This window comes from Chiloscyllium plagiosum, unplaced genomic scaffold (genome assembly GCF_037043375.1).
Source record: "Chiloscyllium plagiosum isolate Xiang-an unplaced genomic scaffold, Cpla_swu_hap1 HiC_scaffold_12, whole genome shotgun sequence".
Classification (NCBI taxonomy): Eukaryota; Metazoa; Chordata; class Chondrichthyes; order Orectolobiformes; family Hemiscylliidae; genus Chiloscyllium; species Chiloscyllium plagiosum.
The window spans coordinates 87,072,420-87,097,973 of NW_028270150.1; the positions used below are offsets into that span (position 1 = coordinate 87,072,420).

General features: G+C 37.9%; 1 protein-coding gene across 5 annotated transcripts in view; it reads right to left on the reverse strand.

Moving 5' to 3' along the window:
* The window catches only part of LOC122554951 (histone-lysine N-methyltransferase SETDB2), a 100,351-nt gene extending 75,476 nt beyond the window's left edge, over positions 1-24,875 (reverse strand). The window contains exons 1-7 of one of the 5 annotated variants that reach the window (XM_087993010.1): positions 24,648-24,875; positions 17,748-17,829; positions 17,431-17,559; positions 15,530-15,596; positions 12,476-12,608; positions 2,578-2,683; positions 2,181-2,314 (exon numbers count right to left, since the gene is read on the reverse strand). In XM_087993010.1, the coding sequence (XP_087849136.1) occupies positions 2,181-2,314; positions 2,578-2,683; positions 12,476-12,549 (314 nt within the window). In that variant the 5' untranslated portion in view covers positions 12,550-12,608; positions 15,530-15,596; positions 17,431-17,559; positions 17,748-17,829; positions 24,648-24,875. Of the gene's footprint in view, positions 1-2,180; positions 2,315-2,577; positions 2,688-12,475; positions 12,609-15,529; positions 15,597-17,430; positions 17,560-17,747; positions 17,830-24,647 lie in introns of all 5 variants that reach the window. The other 4 variants (XM_087993007.1, XM_043700414.2, XM_087993009.1 and 1 more) reach the window with 4 other exon arrangements.
* Positions 24,876-25,554: the final 679 nt, after the last annotated feature.

Genomic DNA, 25,554 nt, shown 5'->3' on the forward strand with positions numbered 1-25,554 from the left:
TGTCACCATACTTCTTTTTACCACCATCTCACTATTTGCATGCCAAGAGTGTACTATTGGATTCCCCTATTAGCTGACTTTGTTCTTTTTCTTTTTTCACTTCCCCTCTGAACCCTGGTTCTCAATTGCACTATCTACTTGACAATTACCATATGTACCCTTCTCCTGTTTCTCAAATGTTTATCAGCCTCTTTTGTCATCAACATTTTTGGCATATGTTTGCTCCTAGTTCCACAGGAACATACCATGACTTCACAGGAACTATGTCCTCTTTAAAGGCAGCAAGCACACTACTCAATTTGTTTTGTTTACAAATCTTTGAATTCAATTTATCTACATCAAATCTGTTCTCACATCATTAATATTCATTCTTGCCAAAATAGTTATTCTTACTCGAGAATTTTCCTTGTTGTTTGGCATAACCAATTCAAACCTTATGTGGTTATGATCCTTATGTATTCAATGTCCATTTCACTTGCTCCATTTCACTTTCCAGAACCAGATCCAGCAAGCCACCTTTCTCATTAAACTGGAAGCATACTGATATAGAAAATTCTCCAAAACATACTCCAGAGATTCTTATGTATTTCTGTTCTTTACACAACAATTAATGCTAACCCAGCCTATATTAATTACCCCAATTATAATTACACCATTATTCTGACACTAGAATCATTTTCTCATGAAGTAGATTACTTAGAAAATCATAAAGTGATTAGACAGTGACAACATGGTTTTGTGAAAGGGAAATTATGTTCAACTAATTTGTTACAGTTACTTGAGGTAGCATCATGCAAGGTGTACAAAGTTGATCAAGATATGGTATACTAGGGTTTCCAAAAGGCACATTAGAGGTCGCTATAAAGATAAAAGCACATAAGTGCAACATATTTGCATGGAAAAATGACTGGTTAGCAAACTGGAAAAAACAGAGAAGGGATAAATGGGCTGGCTTCTCAGGTGACTGTTCACTCTCTCCCCTCAGAGTGCACTGTAGCTTTGAGTGTGGCTTGCTTGTATTTGCTAGAAACCACACATATTCAGACAAAAGGATCTACTTTCAACAGGGAAATGGAACATGTCCAATCACTGAGATTTTCTTTGAATTCAACAAAAGTGTGGCAAACAATAATTCTCCATGCCAATCCTTCAACTGAACAGTTAATTTACTAACCAACAGCACCTTTTCTCAGACATTTTAATTGTTCCCAATCAAATTTGGCCATATTTGGCTTGATGAGTGTAAGATGGAAAACTTTAACAACATCTTTCTTTCTTCAGCAATATTTAAGTCATATACTACACACACATACAGAAATTAACATCTCAAAGTAACTGAAAGCTTACTGTCTAGAATTCTAAAGTGAAATGTAATACTTTAAAACACAAAACATTTTTCTACTGAGTGTGGATTAGCCACAGGGTTTCTAAAAGACTGATTTTCCCTCATCCCTCATCCCCCCTCCCCCCCATCCCCGTGATCAAATAAGGAAATTTAAATAACTAGCATTAAAAAGCAGAGTACTCCTGCAGCATCTTTCATGCCCTCAGGTCATGGACTCAACAGGGAGTTCAACAACTTCAAATCAAAACTTCTGTCTTCCTATATTTTCTTTCTGCGCTTTTTTTTGGTTTTGGTTGGTAATTGTTGATTCCTAATGAAGGGCTTATGCCCAAAACGTCAACTCTTCTGCTCCTTGGATGCTGTCTGACTTGCTATGCTTTTCCAGCACCACACTTTTCAACTCTGATCTCCAGCATCTGCAGCCCTCACTTTCTCCAACTGTTGATGGTGACTTTAGTTTCCCATTTTTACATCTTCTAGACACATTGTTTGTTGCTTTTTAAATTAGCATTACCTTTCACCTTGCATCATCAGCACTGCGTCCTCCATCCTATCTCTGCTTAAAATCTTGTATCTCTGAGAATTTTCAGTTCTGATGAATGGTTGCTGACCTAGAAATATAATCTGTTTCTCCCTCCATGAATGATATCAGACCTGCTGAATATTTTATGCTTTTATATGAGGGCAGATTCAACGAAGTTTAACAAAACAAAGAACACACTAAATCAAACAGTATGGCTCTCATGTCATCACGCAACTGCTGCCAGTTCAGATTATTTGCCTAATACTCTGGCTTGATTTAAATATTACATTGATAGATCATTAACTTTCACACCTGTCAACTCCTTTGTCAATATTTTTAACAAGCTTTACGCTGTCAGAACCTGTGCAATTTGGTTGATAAGGTGCCATGAAGCCCTTAAATTCAGAGTTTGAGTCAGCTTCTGTCCGATTACAAATAGAGCATCCCTGTGAAAAGAAAACATTTCAACACGTGAACAAAGTATCAATTTTTACTTGAAAAGGATTTTGAACATTTTAGAGAAAAGTAACAGAAATTAGTCAGATATAAAAGCTAAATTACAAGAACACTTAAAAATAGACTGAGATAAAATATTAATTTACAAGGCTGAAAAATGTAATATTAGTTATCAATATTAATTTCCAACAGACAGGTAAAATTGTCATTATCCTCGGCAGATGAAGACTTAACTGTCTGACTTAACTCTTACCTGAGTGCATGTCTTTAGGCTACAGCTATGTTGTTCAGTTTGTGGTTCCGGTTTATTTTCCTTAGCCTGTGTCGCATTTTGAATACCTTCAACATTTGCAGCAGAACTGTCTGAATAAACATTCCGTGCTTTAAGAAAATGTTTAGGCATGAAATTTTATAACATAACTTCCTTAGTCTTGTTTATTTCTCTTATTGATATACAGTTTGAATCCAAGAGTCCAATTCTAGATAAAATCCTGAAGCTACTGAATCTACCCCATGTATTTTGCAAAAACTAGAAATTTTATCTAGGCATTTAATATTGAGAATGTTTAGTTTTTTTTATTGATTTCATAAATCAAGGCTGAAATAAGTTTGTAAGGTTTATCTAAATCTACCCAACATGCTAAATGTTAGTGAGGTTCTATTAAATTTGATGTAGACTCCATTGGGATTTTATTTGCAAATACTTGGTTCATCGTTCATTTACGTTAGTACATGTTTTATATGTTATTGAAATTATGGTTCAACAGTTGAAAATGGGATAATGGCAATTGAATCACCTTCAGGTCTAAACCAACTAAAAGTTGGGTCACGTTATTTAAAATGTTAACAGCTAAGAAGGTAGAATTAGAAACAGTAGGTGGGACTTGCTGAACTAGGGATTTGCATTAATGACACTCCAGAAAGACTGTTGCTGAATGAGAGACTTGCATTAATGACACTCCAGAAAGACTGTTGCTGAATGAGAGACTTGCAGTAATGACACTCCAGAAAGACGGTTGCTCAAGGAGTTAAGATAACACAATTGAACGCATTCAGTGAACTCTGAATAAAACACACTTACTTCATCAGATCAAAAAGGTGTAAATGAATGCAATTAACCTAATTCATCTTGGTGATAACTCAGAGCAGGCTACACCATCATGGAGATGTGTGGAATGTTCTCTAGTTTCAATGCATCAGTGCAAGAGTCTGAAGCAGTTTCAGCAGACTTCAGGCAGTTAGGACTCAGGCTAAGTCCTCAGAGGATGCTTAAGAGTGCTGTGGAAAACAGTTCAGGTTAGAAAGAAACCCTAGAAGCCGCTGATAATTAGGCAAGGTTGAGAATTATGTAAAGGAAGCCCATAATCATTATTTGCTTGATGCAACCAATAAAGACTGCAATTATAGAAATGTAATGGCACGTCATGTGAAGCTAGCTGTTTGATAAAAACTGGCGTTGTGCAGGGAATTAGAATCTTGGGAACAACGTCAGACGTCCTGGGGATCTTGATATTAGGAGAAAAGATTGAATGACCTGGATATAAGCCAAGATTCAGGCAGTGTAAATCAAAGATGCTTTCATGCTTTCCAAAGCTAGATTTTTCAAGGTGAAGAATTGGAATTCTTAAATAAAGAAGACAATTTAAATGATATTTGATGATTCACAGTTTCACAAAGAACGGGTGGAATCTATCTCAATTACAATTGCCATTTAAATTGCAATCTGTAAATTATTTGATCATTTAAACAATGCTTTATGTAACTAAATAACAATGCAAGTTAGAAAAATAATATAAACCACAACATGTTCAGAAACGATGTAGAGAAATAATCTTTTTCAATAAACATTGATCAAGTTTATATATCCTACTAAAATGTATTTGGCAGCCAGTTTTACATTTGACAATGCCCCCACCCCCCCGCCCCCCCACCAAAAATTGAAACTCAGAATTTTCTGTCCCAATGATACAGAATATCAGAGCTATTTAACAGAAAGGTACTGTCATTGTCATAGAGTCATTCTACAGGGAAACAGACCCTTCGGTCCGACCAGTCCATGCCGATTATAATCCCAAACTAAACTAGTCCTAACTGCCTGAGCTTGACCCAAAGGTGAAAGTGTAAGCAGATAATGTTAATTGTTGGTTGTTAGAGGAACAAAATAACAAAATAATTTCAGTATAATTCAGTATCTGCTTACACTTTCACCTTTGGGTCAAGCTCAGGCAGTTAGGACTAGTTTAGTTTGGGATTATAATCGGCATGGACTGGTTGGACCGAAGGGTCTGTTTCCCTGTAGAATGACTCTATGACAATGACAGTACCTTTCTGTTAAATAGCTCTGATATTCTGTATCATTGGGACAGAAAATTCTGAGTTTCAATTTTTGGTGGGGAGAGGGGGGCGGCATTGTCAAATGTAAAACTGGCTGCCAAATACATTTTAGTAGGATATATAAACTTGATCAATGTTTATTGAAAAAGATTATTTTATGTGATTATGTCAAGTAAAGGTCCAAGAATAGACTACATATCAAGTAAGGTCCAAGAATAGACTACATATCAAGTAAAGGTCCAAGAATACACTACATGTCAAGAAAAGGTCCAAGAATAGACTACATATCAAGTAAAGGTCCAAGAATACACTACATGTCAAGAAAAGGTCCAAGAATAGACTACATATCAAGTAAAGGTCCAAGAATACACAACATGTCAAGAAAAGGTCCAAGAATAGACTACATATCAAGTAAAGGTCCAAGAATAGACTACATATCAAGTAAAGGTCCAAGAATAGACTACATGTCAAGAAAAGGTCCAAGAATAGACTACATATCAAGTAAAGGTCCAAGAATAGACTACATATCAAGTAAAGGTCCAAGAATAGACTACATATCAAGTAAAGGTCCAAGAATAGACTACATATCAAGTAAAGGTCCAAGAATACACGACATGTCAAGAAAAGGTCCAAGAATAGACTACATGTCAAGAAAAGGTCCAAGAATAGACTACATATCAAGTAAAGGTCCAAGAATAGACTACATATCAAGCAAAGGTCCAAGAATAGACTACATATCAAGTAAAGGTCCAAGAATAGACTACATATCAAGTAAAGGTCCAAGAATACACGACATGTCAAGAAAAGGTCCAAGAATAGACTACATGTCAAGAAAAGGTCCAAGAATAGACTACATATCAAGTAAAGGTCCAAGAATAGACTACATATCAAGCAAAGGTCCAAGAATAGACTACATATCAAGTAAAGGTCCAAGAATAGACTACATATCAAGTAAAGGTCCAAGAATAGACTACATATCAAGTAAAGGTCCAAGAATACACGACATGTCAAGAAAAGGTCCAAGAATAGACTACATATCAAGTAAAGGTCCAAGAATAGACTACATATCAAGTAAAGGTCCAAGAATAGACTACATATCAAGTAAAAAAAGGTACCACCAATAGCTGTTCCAAAACCTCACAAACTTCAAATCTCAAATCAAGACAGAAAAAGCAAAATAGACAACAAGGATTAAATAAAGCTGTGAATGTTGGATATCTAAAACGGAAATTGTAAATAAAAGAGTAAATCGAGAGCATCCACAAATGATTTGAAGGAACCCACCATATCAACTCCAGTCCCCTCATAGTAAATGGTAATATCTCATTTATCTTCTTAATTACTAGTTGTACCTACATACTAACCTTATGTTAGGATGTCCAGATCCCTCTCTAGTACAGCTCTAAGATTTACATTGTATGTTGTTTTTCTATTCTTGTGCCAAAATGACTAAGTTCACATTTACCCACATTATACCCAATATGCTAAACTTTTGCTTGCTGACTTAATTTACTCACCATGGTTGTAGACTATATAAGTTCCAGATTATCTCACAACTGTACTTTGTGATCTTCTGCATTGGCTCAATTGCTTTGAAGTTTAATTACTTTCTGAATATTATATCTTTGGATTGGACAAACTCAGTTTGTTCTCACTTAAATGTCTTAGGAAGGATATGCTGGCACTGGAGGGAGTCGGGAGGAGGTTTAAAAGAATGATCCCAGGGATAAAGGCTTATCAATGAGGAATAGTTGAGGAATCTGGGTCTGTACTCAATGCAGTTTAGAAGGATTGGGGGGGAATCTCATTAAAATTTACAGAATACTGAGAGGCCTGGATAGAGTGGACATGGAGAAGATGTTTCCAGCAACAGAAAAGACAATGACCTGAGGTCACAGCCTCAGAGTGAAAATTCTGATATATTTTATGTGATTATATCAAGTAAAGGTCCAAGAATAGACTACATATCATCAAATATCATTTAAAACAGAGATGAGTAAGAATTTCTTCAGCCAGAGGGTGGTTAATTTGTGGAACTCACTGCCACAAAGGATTGTGGAGGCCAAGTCACCGAGGGTATTTAAGAGAGATAGATATGTTCTTGGTTGGTAAGAGGATCAAGGGTTACAGCAGATGGCAGGAGAATGGAGTTAAAAAAACATATCAGCATGATCAAATAGTGAAGCAGACTCAATGAGCCAACTGGCCTAATTCTGCTCCAATGTCTTATGGAAGTTGAGGGTCAACCTGATAAAGGTTTACAAAATTATGAGAGACATGGATAGAATGGATAGTTGGAGTCTTTATTCCAGGGTAGAAATGTCAGTTACATGGGGACATAAGGTAAAATGGGGAAAGTTTAAAGGAGAATTGAGAGGCAAGTTTTTTTTTTAAACACAGAGGGTGCTAAGCAACTAGAATGCATTGCCAGAGGAGTTGGTAGAAGCAGATGGTTGGTAGAAGTAATGTTTGAGGCTGTTACAAAGTTGAAAGCCTGTATGTTCATTTTAAAATGGAAACTGTTTTCTGAATTTTGAAGTAAACTGAAAATGAAGGCTCAGCTGCCCGAATGGAAAGCCTGGGAGACGAGCTGTTCCAAAATAGATATATATAGGAAATGGCTGTTAACTGGATACCTGAGCATTTCTTTATAGACTAGATTCCCTACAGTGTGGAAACAGGCCCTTCAGCCCAACAAGACACCGACCCTCTCAAGAGTAACCCACCCAGACTCATTTCCCTACATATACGCCTGACTACTACACCTAACACTATGGGTAATTTAACTTGGCCAATTCACCTAACCTGCACATCTTTGGACTGTGGGAGGAAACCGGAGTACCCGGAGGAAACCCACACAGACAAAGGGAGAACGTGCAAACTCCACACAGTCAGTCGTCCGAGGCTGGAATTGAACCCGGGTCCCTGGTGCTGTGATTGCTCTTTTGACAACAATTCAAATTTAACCCGTTTAAATTATGCCCAGGATACTGAAGTTTGAATTTATTGTTTTGACACCTTGAAACCAAACAAATTACATAAATGTAATGTATCAAGGGGGGAAAGAAACACGCAGGTATTTTGAAAATTTGTCAGAGAGCAATTGCCATCGATCAGCCGAGCAACTGCTGGAGAGCTAACTGCCCATCTAACATCTTGCTCCCAAAGAAATTAGAAAACAGTCTCTATCAAAGGTACCTTTTCATGTAAAACATACACACAGTAAAAAAGAAAGACAATGACCCAGAAAGATCAGCAGCCAGAAGATTGAAGATAGCAGAGAAGACAGAGACTGTGTGGTTTTGAGATTAAGTTAAAAGTAATTTTTAACAAGTGTATTATTGGAACAGCATTTTTTTTATAGAGTTTGGGTCAGATATTAAGTAGTTAAGAAAAATGGGGGGGGCTTGGATTTGTGAATAGTTTTTGTTTGGTGTTCACTATTAGAGTTAGGAAAATAATTTTTTTTTAAATCATGGAAGTTTGGAGTTCTCTGTTACTCATATTTTAACAGATTACAAAGCGAGGCAAGCTTTTCTGGGTATTTTAATTAACAGAGGGTTTCGACCTCTGTATTGTACAAGATTCCTAAATAGGTAGGGAAGAGAGGGTTACAGACAGTGTACAGCTAAAAAAATGTTCAGTTCAGAAAGGTGTCATGTGTCAGCACAGTCTTGGTAGCCAGAAGGGCCTTTTCCTGTGATGACAGTTCTTGGTTCCTTAAACCAAACGACGGTTGGAGGAAGAACGCCTCATCTTCCGGCTAGGAACCCTCCAACCACAAGGGATGAACTCGGATTTCACCAGTTTCCTCATTTCCCCTCCCCAGTCAAATCCATCAAATTCAGCACCGCCTTCCTAACCTGCAATCTTCTTCCCGACCTCTCCGCCCCCACCCCAGTCTGACCTATCACCCTCACCTTGACCTCTTTCCACCTATCACATTTCCGACGCCCCTCCCCCAAGTCCCTCCTCCCTATCTTTTATCTTAGCCTGCTGGACCAACTTTCCTCATTCCTGAAGAAGGGCTAATGCCCGAAACGTCGATTCTCCTGTTCCCTAGATGCTGCCTGACCTGCTGCGCTTTTCCAGCAACACATTTCCATCTCTGATCTCCAGCATCTGCAGACCTCACTTTCTCCCCAATTAGCAATAAGCCTTGCCCAACCTAGGCCAATCAGAATGTAATAATAAAATTGATCATGCTCCATATTGTGGCTTGGAATTAAAAGCCTAATAATCACCATAAGTCCATTGTCAATTGCTAGAAAAACCCATCTGGCTCATTAATGTCCTTTAGGGAAGGAAATGGCCATCCTTACCTGGTCTGGCTGACATGTGACTCTACACCCACAGCAATGTTGTTGACTCTTAACTGCCCTCTGGACATTTAGGGATGGGCTATAACCGCTGTTTAGCCAGCAACACCCTCACTTATGAATAAATTTTTTTAAATCACCAGTTTTTTTTTTCCTGTGACCAACATTTGAAAGTTAAGTTACCATGCTGTCCAAATAGAAGTAAAAGAGCCTCATGACGCATGAGGAAGACCAGATACAAAGTGTTGACCTGTGCCCTGAGGTAAACCAGAAAGCAAGTGTTGTAGCATATGTAAAGTCACTGCCTTACTTTAATAGATATTATTTATAACTTAAATTTCCTGAATTACTGCATCAAGCTGTCTTAATGGTTAAAGATTCAAATGAAATAATTCATATTGAAATTTGAGTTCAAAATACAACTGAAACTTACAACATAGATAGGCAATTCGAACTTTTATATACAGGCATCAAAAACCTCTCAGGAATGTGGCAATGAGAATCTGATACTAAGCCTACCAATTTTTGCATTGCTATTCAATTTGGTGCCTAAGGCCTGAGAAAATCAATAACGTTTTCATGTATGCTTGACATATGGGTCCTTGCAGATATCTATAATGAGAGTTATACAATTCATCATTGTGGATTTCAAGAATCACTTCCTAACATCTGTTATGAGCAAAGTCTGTGGGCAGGGACTTACTGGGTCCCCTGTAACCATGGTCATTCATTGATAATATAGCCTTTTGGCTGGAAGAGGGACAGCAGATCAAAGGCTTGGATAAAGGGTACCACACTTCTATACCAAGTTCTGAATTTTTCCCTCACGCTAACAAACATGTCACTGGTCCTTCATCCATGTTTGTCTATGATATGACTTATCACATGAACAAGATGCATTTATTCCCATCTAATATGGTTTACATTTGATTAAAAAGGGTTGTGGGTAGATCTTCAATGGGTAGCTAGTTAAGGAGGTAAGAGAATACATGTAGAGGGTTGGTTTTGCACTATGACATTTGTAATCTTCAGAATCTTAACAGAAATAATGGGGACATAACTGCAATGTGTGGATGGAGTTTATGAGGCATGGAATAGTCAGTGCAAAACTTTGAATTGCTTTCTCTTTTTATAGCAATAACATTGTAGATTCTGCTCTTTTCTAAGAGTCACACTGCTTTTTCACATTAGCTGTGACAAATAATGATAGCAGTAAGTCGAATGCAGAGCCAGCTTTGCAGTACTGGTCTGTTATCTAGGACAGATCTAACAGGTTTAGTTATATTTTAAGTAGAGTAACAAAGCCCTTGAAATAGCATTCAATCACAACTGTAGAATTAATTTTGCAAGGAATGCAGTCAGCAAGCTAATTGATAAACAAGGCTTTACAATCCCTTCAGGGTGAAACATCTTATCTACTTTATTGAGAGTCTGTCTTGCCATACCTTTAACCTCTAAGGAGGGAACCACAGGGCAATTGCTGAATCATTACAGGACAAGCAAATCCAACAAAACCAGAAAGATTTTTAATGAAATGAAGATTCGTTACCAGACAAGCATTGTTAAAACACTGGATGTAAAGTATGCAAGTGAGCTCGCTGAGTTTGAAAGTTTTCAGACGTTTCGTAACCATACTAGGTAACATCATCAGTGAGTGTCTCTGGTGAAGCACTGGTGGTGGTATGTCCCGCCTCTCTATTTATGTGTCTTGTTTTTTTTTTAAGGTGGGTGATGTCATTTCCGGTTCTTTTTTTCAAGGGAAGGTAGATAGGATCTAAATCGATGTGTTTATTGATGGAGTTCTGGTTAGAATGCCATGCCTTTAAAGAATTCTCGTGCGTGTCTTTATTTCACCTGTCCTAGGATGTGTGTGTTGTCCCAGTCAAGAATCACTTCTTTGTCTGCATGTATACAAACTAGTGATAGTGGGTTGTGTCTTTTGGTGGCCAGCTGATGTTCATGTATCCTGATGTCAAGTTTCCTGCTAGTTTGGCCCTAAGCTTGAAGATCTTCTCTCGAGATGGGTAAAAACAGTTAGCAGGGCTGAGCACAATGGTATCCAACCCATACCCTGACAAATAATTTGAGTTCAGAGCATTTGTTTTTCAAATATTCTGCAATGTATCACGAAAGGCCTATCAAGTAGGATATCTGATCAAAAGTCTGCTGGTTTGCAGTAAAAACACTAAGGTGGATGTGTTTATGTCATTTACAGTGATGCATCTGTCTGCCATTATCCCTTGAGATTAGACCTCACATGAACCTACTTTGGTTTGGATCAGCTGAAGTACCAGTGATGTGACCACTCCACAATGTCTGTACTTTTTGAATTAGCTATGGCTGCTTTAGATGCAATATACATCATGTAGTAATGTTATAGTGCACCTCAGTTTAAATGATCTCGAATCTTCTACTATATGTAAGTGTACTCTGAATTAATCATTTCCACATTTTCATCACATAATAATGTGCAATTAAACTGCATCCGATTAAATCAATTTGAAAGTACTGTCAGTATTTAAGTTGAATGCTGAACATAAATCTGTTGGGACATGATGTTGAGGTTGTACAGGAGATTGGAGTATTGTGTGAAGTTCTAGTCACCCTGTTACAGGAAGGATGTTATTATCAAAGATTTACCAGGATGTTGCTGAGAATGCAAAGTCCAAGTTATAAAAATAGGCTGGATTGTTTGGGACTTTTTTTTAATTGGACTGGAGGAGGTTGAAGGGTAATATAGGTTTATAAAATCATGAGTGGCATAAATAAGGTGAATAGCAAAGGTCTTTTCCCTAAGGCGGGAGAGTTCAAACTATAGAGGGCATATTTTTAAGGTGACAGGAGAAAGATTTATAAAGGGCATAAGGGGTAACTTTTTCACACAGAGAGTAGTTAGTGTGTGGAATGAACTGCCAAAGGAAACAGTGGATGCAGACACAGTTACAACTTTTAAAAGACATTTGGATAAGTACATGAATAGGAAAGGTTTGGATGGATTTGGACCAAATGCAGGCAGGTGAAACTAGTTTGTTTTGGAACATGGTCGAGTGGACTAGTTGGACCGAAGGGTCTGTTTCCATGCTATTTGACTCTATGACTCTGTGTCTTTTACAATAATAGCAACTATTTAATAAACTCAAATTTCATCGGTAACATTTGGGAACTTAGATTTCCTACAATCTTGCTCATACAAAGACATAAAAACATAGAAATCAGATACTGCAGATGTTATAAATCTAGAATAAAAACAGAAAATGGTGGTGAATATACTCGTTATGTCAAACAGCATTTGTGGAAAAATACAGTTCACATTTTGAGTCTGTGACCCTTCAACTGAATTCCGAAACATTAACTCTTTCTCTCTCCACAAATGCTGCCTGACTTACTCAGTATTCCTAACATTTTTTTTGCATTTATTTAAAGGAGACAGTTACATTCAAGTTGAGCCACTAACAGCTGTGTTCAGTTTAGAACAATAAATATACAAGAGCACTTTACCTGGAAACTTCATGGATTTCATTTTCACTGATTATACCATTATCAGCCTTTATGCAGGAGTAGGAATACAGCATCTGGTAGCATCTTACAGCACTTTTACCAGAAACTCAAATGTGACATAATGACTGTATTTCTAAATATAAAGAAAGAAAGACAGAAAAGTGCACAAAAATTGTTCGCTTTCAGCTTCAATATTAAAATGGCCACTAATCAACATGGCTAACAATTAAATTGAAAATTAAATGTGATCAGCCAGTCTTAACTGCCATTTAAATATAAAAAGGAGTATATGAGGTCAAACTTTTTTTAAAATTTAAAGCTAATGAATGCCTCAGAACAAGTCAACATCTCTTTACAAAAGGGAAATCCTCTTTGAGAAATTTGGTTTTCTGAGGATGTAAGCAGTGAGGTTGATGAAGAGAAATTAGTAGATGTGGCATACATGGGAGGTGGTGGCATAAATGGTAATGTCACAGGACTAGCAACCCAGAACCCCAAGCAAATGTTCTGGGAAGATGATGAAATTTGAATTCAATAAAATCCGGACTAAAGAGTTGGCAATATGTAGCCACTGTTAAGTGAAATAAATCCAATCTGATCCATCTGGTCTAGTCTATATGTGACCACAAACCCACAGTAATATGGGTGACCATCTAGACAAAAAGGAATGGGCAATAAATGCTGCCCTAGCCGGTGATGTATACATTCCATGAACAATTTTTTTTTCAAAAGGCATTCAACAGAGTAAAACAGAAATGTTTAATATGCAAGATAGGGACTCATGGTGCTATGAAAGTGGACGTTTTAAATTGGCAGGCAGTGAATAGTGGAATACCATGAGAGACAGTGTGGGGCCTTGTGGATTTACTACATATATATTCATGATTTAGTTGAAAGGACAGAGAATCATGTATTTTAGTGTTCTCATGATGCAAAGCCAGCTGAAAAGTTTGACTGTAAGGACAGAAAAACAGAACTTCTTTCAAAAATATGTGAAAACTCGAAGTGTTGATGTTCAAAGACACTTGGGTGTGTTTGTATAACAAGTGTTTGAGATGTTGAAACTTTATTGCTGGAACAGCACAGCAGGTCAGGCAGCATCCAGGGAACAGGAGATTCGACGTTTCGGGCACATGCCCTTCTTCCTGAAGAAGGGCCTGTGCCCGAAACGTCGAATCTCCTGTTCCCTGGATGCTGCCTGACCTGCTGTGCTGTTCCAGCAATAAAGTTTCAACTTTGATCTTGAGCATCTGCAGACCTCACTTTCTCCTCGAAGTGTTTGAGATGAGCTACTGGCATGGATTGAGGCTTGGCTGTCTGACAGGAGGCAGAGAGTTGGGATACAAATTTCTTTTTCGGAAATGGCAGCTAGTGACAATTGGTGTCCTGCAGGGTTCAGTATTGGGGCTGTAGTTGTTCACTTTATATATTAGTGATCTGGATGAAGGGACTAGGAGCATCCTGGTAAAGTTTGCCGATGATACAAAGTTAGGCGGACAGGCAGATAGTTCTGAGGAGGTGGGAAGGCTGCAGAATGATTTAGACAGTTTAGGAGAGTGATCCAGGAAATGGCTGATGAAATTCAACGTGAGCAAATGCGAGGTCTTGCATTTCGGAAAAAAATACAGGCATGGACTATTTTCTAAATGGTGAGAAAATTCATAAAGCCAAAGTACAAAGGGATCTGGGAGTGCTGGTCCAGGATTCTCTAAAGGTTGACTTGCAGGTTGAGTTTGTGATTAAGAAAGCAAATGTAATGTTGTGATTTATCTCAAGAGGGTTGGAATCTAAAAGCAACGATGTGCTACTGAGATTTTATAAAGCTCTAGCTTGGCCCCATTTAGAATACTATGTCCAATTTTGGGCACCACACCTCAGGAAGGACATACTAGCACTGGAGTGTGTCCAGCAGAGATTCACACGGATGATTCCTGGAATGGTAGATCTAACATATGATGAATGGCTGAGGATCCTGGGATTGTATTTATTAGAGTTTAGAAGGTTGAGGGGAGATCCACAACAAACTCACAAGATAATGCATGGCTTAGAAAGGGTTGTCCACACTGGGAATTTGTTTCTGGTCGTCGGAAAGACTAGGACCTGTGGGCACAGCCTTAGAATTAGAGGGGGCCAATTTAGAACGGAAATGAGGAGACATTTCTTCAGCCAGAGAGTGGTGGGCCTGTGGAATTCATTGCCACGGAGCACAGTAGAGGCCGAGACGTTAAATGGCTTCAAGGCAGAGATTGATAAATTCTTGCAAGGAATTAAGGGCTGTGGGTAAGTGGAGTTGACATGCCCATCAGTCATGATCGAATGGCAGAATGGACTCGATGGGCCGAATGGTCTTACATCCAATCCTATGTTTTATGGTGTTATGGAGTGCAGAACGTTAGCATGTAGGTACAGCAAGAATTAGGAAGGCAAATTATATTTTGGTCTAAAGTTCAGAAGCAAAAAGATCTGGTTCGATGATAAAGGTTTTGGTGATACCACATCTGGAGTACCAGGTACAGTTTAGTTTTCTACATTTGAGGAAAGATGTTCTTCCAAGTGTGATGAGTAGACTGTCCTACACTTTGCAGCTAAGCAATTTGGATCCATTTTCTCTGGACCTTAGAAGAATGAGAAATAATTTCATTGAAACATACAAGATTCTGAAGAGTAAAAGCAAAATACTGCACATATTGGGAATCTGAAACAAATATAGAATGCTTAAAAAACCCATATCTGGCAGCACCTGTGGAAGGAGAAACAGATAACTTCTTGAGTCCAATATGATTACTCTTTAGAAAAGAAACGTGTTGGAATTTTTAAATATATTTTTGACAGAAGCAGAGGAGAAAAAAGTTGTAAAGGCCAAGTGCAAAAGACAAAGGAATTGTTATTGGCGGCAAAAAGGAAAAACAAAATGTAAAGTTGGTGTAATTTAATGTGTGAAAGGGAGAGAATGGGTTCTCTTTATTAAGAGCCATGTAAATATTACTCAGGACAATGTTGTGGGATGGAGGGAGGAAGAGAAAGGAACAGAGGAAAAAGGATTGCTCTACCGACCTGCTATAAGGTCTGATGATTCTTGATAAGGTGGGTGCTGAGAGACCGTTTCCACTACTTGGAGAATCTAAAACATAAAGAGACAGTCTCAGGATGAGAGGCCAATCAATTCAGACTGAGACAAGAAGAAATTACCTCACTTAAAAGTTTATGAATCTTTGTAATTCTCTGCCTCAGGATCTTATGGATGCTAGATCGTTGAATACTAAGGGAGACAGATTTTTGGTCTTTTAGGAAAAGGGGAGTGGGAGAGAAATTGAAGCATAAGATTAGATATGATCATATTAAATGGAAAAGCAGGTTAAATGAGCTGCATCAACTACTGCTATTTCTTGCGGTCATACCAAATTATGTGTTTACTCATTAAGAATAGTTCAAACATTTCTGCTAAATTAAATTTCACTGACATATTTCCCCAAACATATTACAAGCATTTTGACACTGACATGGAGGGTGTAGATTTTTAGTTGCATTCACGAAACAGTCTAATACTATAAAGTCCAAACTCTACCCTTATCTGTTAAGAACTTATGATAGGTGAAGCATGATCTTGTTGAGGTTTCAAATGATGTCAGAGAAACGTCATACCTTCTAGATTCAGGGTGTGACTCCAGCTGTTGTCTGGCAGTATTTACAAGATGTTCAGTGAAAAAGTACTTTAGTTATGGGTAAAGAGATATGGCTACAAGGACATCAAAGCTGGGAACAATATTCAAGGGTATTTCAAATGACTTTTTAAAAGGAATAGCAGGAAGGAAAATGTGGTGAGGTAGCATTGTTGATATGGGATGGAAGAAGTACGATAGCAAGAAATAATCTTGGATTGCAAGATGTAGAATCCATATTGGTGGAGGTAAGAAATAAACAGGGGAAGTCGTCCTGGATGTAGGTTTGCTTGCTGAAAATCCAGAACCTCAACTTGAGTTACAAATCTTCTCAAAAGTCGCTAAGGGGAAGAAGTCATTGGTAGGAGGCCCTCTAATAGTAACTAAATGGTGGAACAGAGAATAAATCATGAGACAATGAGGAGATGTAACAAAGGTAGCTCATGAATCATGGATGACTTTAACGTTCATGCAGACTGGTAAAGCTGAAGAAATGCTCATATCTTCAGCAGGATCCTCTTTTGGAGTATGCCCTGATCCTAATTTGCAGAAGGGTGTATAATTGAACCTGCTCCCATCACCCTTTCAGGTTATCCTTCCAGATAATAAAAAATCCACTGTAAAAAGAAATTTTCTCCGTGAAACTTTTGCCTTTTAACTCAGATCTGTGTCCTATGGTCATGTTGTCCTGCCAATGGGAATATTTATGTCTATTTACAAACAAGTAGACAAAACGCGCCCAGAAACTCTAGCCACATTACCTTACATCAAAGACATCTCTAAAGTGATTGCCAGACTACTGAGACCTCTTGGCATCAATGGTAGCCCACAAACTTATTAACACATTTAAAAAGCGGCTAATGATCCTAAAAGACCTTATGCAAACAACCAGCCAACCAAATGTTATTTACAAAATACCATGCAAGAACTGTAACAAACACTACATCAGATAAAGAAAAAACAGAAACTAGCCACCAGGATACATGAATATCAACTATCCACAAAACAATATGACCCACTATCATCCTTACATACAGACGAAAAAGTACACCACTTTGACTGGGACAACACATCCATCCGAGGACAAGCTAAACAGAGATACGTATGAGGAGAATTCCTAGAAGCATGGTATTCTAACTGAAACTCCATCAATAAATACATCAATTTGGACCCCATTTACCATCCTCTGAGAAAAAGAGATGGAAATCATATCACCCACCTAAAGGAACCAAGACACATAAACAGAAAGTGCAACATAACATCAACACTTCACCAGAGTCTCACTGATGATGTTACCTAGTATGGTGACAAAATGTCTGAAAATGAACCTTCCGGCTCAGTAAGCAAACTTTCGTCCTATTTAATCTTGCAAGATCCTTCGTAGTTTTGAACACCTGCGTTGAATCTCCAACTTTTCTGGAAGTTCTAAAAATATTTAGAAACAGACTGTAAGCATTAAAGCTTCTATTTCACATAAGAAGTTCCTGTACTTTTTTTAGTGTTATTTCTATTATGTTACTGTCAGAAACCAAAGTACTACTACACTACACACAAAATAAAACAAAAGATTCTAGATGATTTTTGAACATTTGCATAATGAAAAATAAATTTACCATTTTAGTAGTCTGCAATCACTGAACTGCCTCAGAAGTCTTCATTCTTGGAACTTGTGAATTCCTTAGATATAGATGAAAACTGGTTGAAAATAAATTGTAAACTTTAGTTTAACAATCCATATGACTCGCATGTTCAATAAGTAATTATTTTGTTACAATCCCTATGGAGGCCATTAATGTTTAAAGGGAAATTAAAAATCCACATTAATTACCAAAAAGAAGCAGCTACAAGATTCCATAGATTATTTGACAATAATCAGAGAAATCTATATCTGCTAAATAAGCATGACCTTAGGTCATCACTTACTTGGAAAACTGCAATAAATTACAATCACATATGCTGGAAAAAGACTGTCAAATTCTCATGAACCTCAAATTTCAACATGTTTCCCATCATAAAGTCTTCAGCTTATTATCAGGTTTTCAAAGTTAACCACTTTATTGGGATTTACTCTAAACATATCCACAGCTCCTCTGCAATGTCTGAGACTTTTGAGTGCAAGACTGAACTTCATTTGCAATTTCTGCTCAGTGATTTCATCAGAAAATAATAAGTACCCCTGATTTCTAATAACTCTACTCTACTGGTACACATCTGTTCCACAGTTTTGAGAAATTCTTTTCCTCTACCTTCTGAACTCAGGACTTATGCTTATCAACTTAGGTGATTTAAGTTTCAACCTCACGGATCTCCAAGGTGAACTACTTGCCTCTGCCTGTAAATAACATCAAAGGGCAGTTCTTTGCAACTATCTCTATAGCAATGCGGCATATTTGGAATGTTCTAAATAAAATAATTTAACAGTAATTAACTCAGTTTCAACACCAAACACGGATTCAGAGACCTACATGAATAATATAAATTTCTAATGAACTCAGGACTAATCTCCTTTGGCTTGCTGACTGAAGACCATTGTTATTTTCATTACTTTCATCCTCCTAACTCTTGACCTGTCAAGTACACATGGAAGGATCTCATGTGCAAATATTGTCAGTAGTCTGGCATCAATGTCCTCCACAGGTGGTGTTCGCTTTCATCTAAACATTTAATTCTCCACAAGTAACTGTTATAGATCTAAATTATCAGTATAAACCCAGAAATTAGATGATTATTACAAGTTTGAAGGACTATAACCATCAAATATAGATTTAAAATACAATTAACTACCCTCATCCAAAGAAATAATATTTTGTCAGAAGAAACTGAAACATTTTACAATTGCATTAGTCTAATGCACTTGTAAATTTTGTAGGTAAACAAATCAGTTCAATAACAGTGTCTTTCCAAGGTACTTTATTTAAACAAACAAAATAGGAGCAAAATTATGCCATTTTTGAGGGAGTGTTCCTAAAGCTGTACAATCCTCTGGGGAAAAAATTCTCATCTTTGTCAAGGGCAATCCGTAATCTTAAAAATCAGAATACCCCAGTCTGGATTAACACACAACAGGAAACATCCTTTGCAGATGTACCCCTATCAAGACCATTCAGGATCTTATATACTTCAAACAAGTTGCCCTTCACTTTTCTAACTCCATTGCAAACAAACCCAGATTGTCTAATCTATCATGTTGAGACCTTCATTATTTTTATTTTGATCATTTTTAGTTTGGAGCCATGTACAAAGAGCTGAAGATGGTCTTTGGATTGTAGGCAGCAGCTTTTTTTTTTAAATAAAGAGAACAAAACGGGGCTGATGTTTGCTTCTGAGCCAGGCCTGGAAGTTAATTACAGGTTAATGTTGTTCAAGGTACTCTATCGATGTGTCAACTCCGGACAAGCATTTTGTTCAAACAAACAGCAGATGTTTGAATGTTAACAAGGGCCTTGCAAGGTCAGTGGCAAGAGAATGCTGGGAAACAAATAACAGGTAGAAAAACCAATCTTTGAACTGATTTTTGAACCACATTTAAGTCAGATGAATTGTGGCTGCTAAAGCTACAGAATGATGGTTTTATTGTTCCCTGGTTATCGTTCAATTATCAACTTTTTCAAAGTTCAAATAATAAAATCTGAGTTCAAAGAGTTAAGCACCATCACATGGCTGCTACTACAACCAACGTCTATTAGACATCAAATGCTTAAATGTTGAGGATCTATGCCTCTACCACCCTTACAAATATTGAGATCCAGATTCACACCATCTTTCAGGTGACAAAAATTTCTTATACCTCCCCCAAGCCTCCTGCATCTTACTTTAAATCTATGCTGCCTGGTCAAGTTCTTTCCTGTCTCCTGACCTATGCCCCTCATAATTTTATCTTTCTTAATCATGTCCCCTCTCAATCTCCTCTGCTCCAAGGAAAACAGCCCCAGTCTATCCGATCTCTTTTTGTAAACAAAATTCTGCAGCCCAGACAACATCCTGGTAAATCTCCTATGCACCCTCTCCCATTCAATCAGACCTCTTCTATACTGCGGATTCCAAAACTGCACACAATACTGTAGCTTAACCAACTTTTTATGCTGTTCCAGCATACCCTTCTTGCTCTTAAAGCTTTGCATGTCTTTCGGTCCTTGAAGATGGCAGGACCAAAGACAAGGTGGTTAAAAAAGTAACAAGGGATGATTTCCTTCCTTGGCAAAAGTGTGAATCCAAAAGCAGATATGTAATTCTGGAACTAAGTAGGACACTGGTTGGGCCATAACCAGCAATTTGTGTACAGTTCTGATCACCACATTATAGGAAGGACAGAACTGGTGGAGAGAGAAGACACAGCAGAATTTTTAAAATGTTAACGAGGGGCTTAGATAGAGTGGATCGGGAATACATTTTTCACTTAACAGAAAACAAACATTTAAGGTGATTGATGAAAGAAATTGTGGGCATATGAGAAAAATCATTCAGCAAAGGGTGGAGTGAGTCCTCTAACATCTAGTTATTCTTTCCACAGTGTTTTGCCACTCATTGAGAACTTCATGCTTATTTGACTCCAGCTTCAAATCTCTATTCTTGCTTTCAAAAATATAGCTTCCACTAATCCTGTAATCTCCCACCTTAAACTTTCATGTTTATTCTTACTGATCATTGTTCATGGCTTGTATTCTTTGCAATTATTTGGAAATATCTTCCTATATTTGAAGAATGCTGCAGAAAAGTTAGCAACTCCACATTTAATCAATTGCAAAGCTAAGTACTGAGAGTACTCGCTAGACGACTTTTGAAATGAGTCAATTTATTATTTTATTTGGCACCTTTGAAAGTTTTGCTTAATTTTGCTTTGTTTAATTTAGAATCTGTGCAAGTGACTCAGTTTCCAGGCCAGATGTCAATGCAGGATTTTAGAAATACATAAACTACGTGGTTAGTTTGATATGATGAATGGCTAGCTACTGTTTTTATTTCTTTGGGTGAGTTTTTCTTCCATTCACTCTTGCAACTTTTAAAAAGTAACAAGAATAAACTAGCTTTCTCCATTTTAAATTCATAATAAGTTTTTACATAATTAGAAACTAGCTCTGAACATAAACTCTCTCCAACATTTATCACCAGGATTTGGAACTGAGAATCATCAGTAAAATTAGTTTGAGTCATCAAAGCAATATAATCTCTGCCACATTATGGATTCTATTCCTGATAAAGGCTTAGCATATATCTATACCAATAAAATTTTAAAATGCTACTTCATTCAGAATTGTTCGCTGAATCTAAGAATTTAGTTCCTCATTAAAAAGCAATTAGGACATCAGGAGAGAGTTAGACTAAAGATAAGAGCTGACAATAGTATTAACTTGCAGATTTGCAAAAATAGTCTAAAACAACTGCGTAGGTACAATATTATTCAGAAAAGATTACACTCTAATAAGGACTAAATTTTTTTTTCCTCTGTAAAGTGTATTGCAAGCAACAAGATTTGCAACAAGAATATTTTCCAAAAAAATTATTTTCCCCAGTTTTTGGTTTGAAGGAATGATTTAAATTTGTCACTAACAGGTCATAGTGTTTAATCTTCACAATAATTTGGATAAAAGTACAAGGAAAATTTCCTACTCTAAAGTTCAGTGGTTATTCAGGACAACTGCAACTACTGAAGGAAGGATATAAATACAGGAGAGAAACAGTCGGCAGATTATGATGGACTGGGTGGGGAGGCATTGAGGTGGAACAAACTCGCCTCATATCCTCCAACAAATAGCTTTGACTGAGTGCAGAAAATAAATAAGGATTATAAAAGTGAGCTTCCATTGCCAATCTGTTTTTGGTACAAAACAGAGTGCTGGCAAGGCTAGGATTCATTGGACATTCCTAACTGTCTTGAGAATATAGTAACAAGCAGTCTAATGAAGTATGACAAACCATGCTATATACATCCAATACAAGATTAAATGGGGATAGGAAGGCAAATTGCTGTACATGGCATCTAGCTGCTCCCCTTGTTTTTTTTAGGTGAAAGAGATCACAGGTTTGGGAGCTGCTGACAAAGAAACATGGATGAGTTATCACAATTACTCTACAGGCAGTACACAGGACTGCCACACTAGTGGAAGAGAAAGAAGCTACATAAACTGGTGGATGTGAACCAAAATAGAGGCCTTGATCACTCTGTTTAATCTCCACCTTAGTTCTTGAATGTTGTTGTAGCTATGCACATCCAGGTGAAGCGAGTATTACATCACATACCTGACCTATCACATGAAACGATGGCGAACATCTAGACAGTCAAGTAAGTTACTCACTCCAGAAGCCATAATTTTAACAACTGATCAAAAACTAAACAGGACTTGACATATAATGGAGAATTCAATAATGGTAATAACATTGAACAGTGAGGGGACGTGGCTAAATTCACACATTGTGATTATTGAAGTGATTATTTTTGTGACAAATGTCTGCCTATGTCTGAACGTTATCCAGGTTTTCTCACTTATAGGAATGGATACCTCCTGATTTCCATATTTTTACAGAATGTTTTCAGATTCAATTTTTAGCATGAATAACAAAACAAAATCAAAGAGAATGCAAGAAATTATCGTCAGAAAGCATAGTTGATTGAAAAAAAAATCACTGTTTATTTCAAAAATCTGTGAAACGCAAAACAAGATATGGACTGGAGAAAGCCACAGTTAACCTAAACATATATAAAGTCAAAATAACCATCCTGCCTCATCCGACAGCCAATATCTTGATCCACAATCTTGCAGGTTAGAGCACTTCAGATGTATATTCACGTACACATTAAGTGTTTAGAGTATTTCTGCTGCTATCACTTTCAGGCATCCACTCCAGATACTCTATTGATACAAAGGTTTCCCCTCAAATCGCATCTAAACCTTTGGACACATACTGCAAATATGTGACTTTGGTTATGCATCCTTCAATGATGTGAAACATAGTTGAAATGTCTCAAATTACTTAAAGAAAACAATCCTTGCCTATTAATTGTCCTTGTAGTCGAACTCTCCAGGCCAGACAACATCCTTATAAATTGCCTCCATAGTGCAATCATATATCTTTCTTACTGTGCAGTGACCAATGTTCCACACGGTATTCTAACTGCATTCTATGTTGTTCCAGCATTGTCCCAGTTCTTTTATTCTATGCCTCTGTTAAAAAAAGGAAGTATCCCACAAACCTTCTTGACCACCCTACTTGCCTCTGTCCAGCCACGTGAACATGCAATCCAAATTACTCTGCAGTTCTCCATTCTGAACGCTTGTGTATTCCCTTGCCTTGTTAGCCTTATCCAAAAGTAACTCCTTCCATTCCTCCAAACTGAACTCCATTAGCCATTGCTCTACCCATTTGACTGGTCCATTAGTATCTCACGAAATCATCTGTGTCTCTCCAGCAAATTTGATGATGGGGCTTTTTATCACATTGAAATCATTAATACGCAAGTGAATAATTGAGACCCTCAACATTGATCCTTTGACACCAATGGTCATATTCTGCCAATTTGAATTCCTGCCCCTGATCCCTTCTCTATACTCTTCCACAAAATTAACTCCGTGGAGTCAAAAACATGAACTTTTGACTCCGGTGTGGCTTCACATTAGTTGTCTAAAGATGATTCATACCAGACTCTGCATTTCTTTCTCTCAGACACTATCAGACCTGCTGAGTTTCTTCAGCATTCTCTGTATACGTTTCCAATCTAACATCACTGTTGCAAAGACAAGTTTTGATCCATGAGGTGCACCTTAGTTTTAATGCTGATCACAGCACAAATTGACTTGCCCTGGGGAAAAAAAAGTTTTATATTTGTGGATAGTTGTTAAAGTCTCAATTATCATTTGAAACTTTTAAGCTACAGTTTTATAACTTTTGAAAGTTGCTCTTGATATTTTGAGTTCTAACTTTGTGCCACTAATAGTCAGATTTCCACCATCAGCAATACTTGCTTTAATTTGAAACGTATCCAGTACACTGCAGGTAACAGGGAAATGATTCACTCCCATCTACCGCTGTGCAGCTCATGTGTGTTCTACCACTGAGCCAAGGTTGGGTCCGTCTGCTACTGCTCCTTTTATCCCACGAGCATCAGTTTTTCTCATTGTTCAGTCGTGAGACTTTATCTCGCCTTTGTTAAAAGAATTGGACCCAGGTATGTCCATTTACTCTCCCATCAAAATTGACAGGACCCCTGTCTCCCTGTTACAGGAAAGATGTTGTTAAACCTGAAAGGATTCAGAAAAGATTTACTAATATACTGCCAAGGTTGGAGGATTTGGGCTATAGGGAGAGGCTGAACTGGGGCGGGGGGAGTCAGAGAAGGTATGGTTAGTTGGATCAGAGAGGTGGCAGGATCTGTCAGACAGGTTATACCAGGAATTATTTGCACGTATATCCGCATTTGGACTGGTCCGTGAAGTCGCAGTCACATTGAAAGTGATAATGACGAATGCGGATACAGGTCACGCTCAAAACGCTCCCAAATTCCACGAAGGATCAACAACCTTCCAGCATGAGCTTTGCGGCGGTCCCCCGACAGCACACACCCAGCTGACAGTGCAGCCTTCCCCGCCGAAATTTCACAGCGAGCAGCGTCATCCAACGGTTAACGGCCGACAGCAGACGGAACCGGAACACTCTACCATCAGCGCGAGGGGAGGGGAGACCGAAACGGAAATGTCGGTGCTCGAATCCTCCGCTGCCTTCCTGCCCGTTATTAATGAAGGCGCTGCTAAAGTTACCGTCTCATTGCAAACCGGCTAAATCCTAATCATCATCCGTCACTGTGCAGCACTAAATCCCATCCCCACGCTATCCGTCGCCCCAGTGCAAACAGTCCGGCCGTTCAAAGGTTCCGGGCTTACCGGGGAGGAACGCGCATCTCGTGCTGTTCAAGGAGCGCAGTGGGTCAAACCTGGGAGACTGTGATCAAAGACTGAAACAAAAACCCATTTATTCGCACCAGATAAATAAGCACAAACCAAAAGAAAAATGATAAAGGCCACTGAGATTAAGAAGATAGGAAATCGGATCAGTTTAACCAGCCAGCAGCCTCGGTGATTCCCACCTCAGATACTTGGAGCGAAGTCCTGGCTGGTTGATACAAAGAGTGTCCAACTGCAATCATTCTGCCTCTCAGTTATCGGGGAGTTTCAACACTTTCCTGAACAGGAGAAGAAATAATTTAAAATAAGATCACCAATCCTGAACGGTTTGGCTAATTCATCAGAATTGATTACATTCTTATGTTGTATAAAATGTGCTTCTTTAAATATTTTAGCAGGCACTATTTGTTGCATCGCTTCCAATTGAGATGACAGATTTGAGGTGGCGTTAACGTCTTGTTATCTCTATTTGTTTATTTGTTCCCCTAACAGCCTGTGAGAGGCAACCTCACACCATGATGGCAGC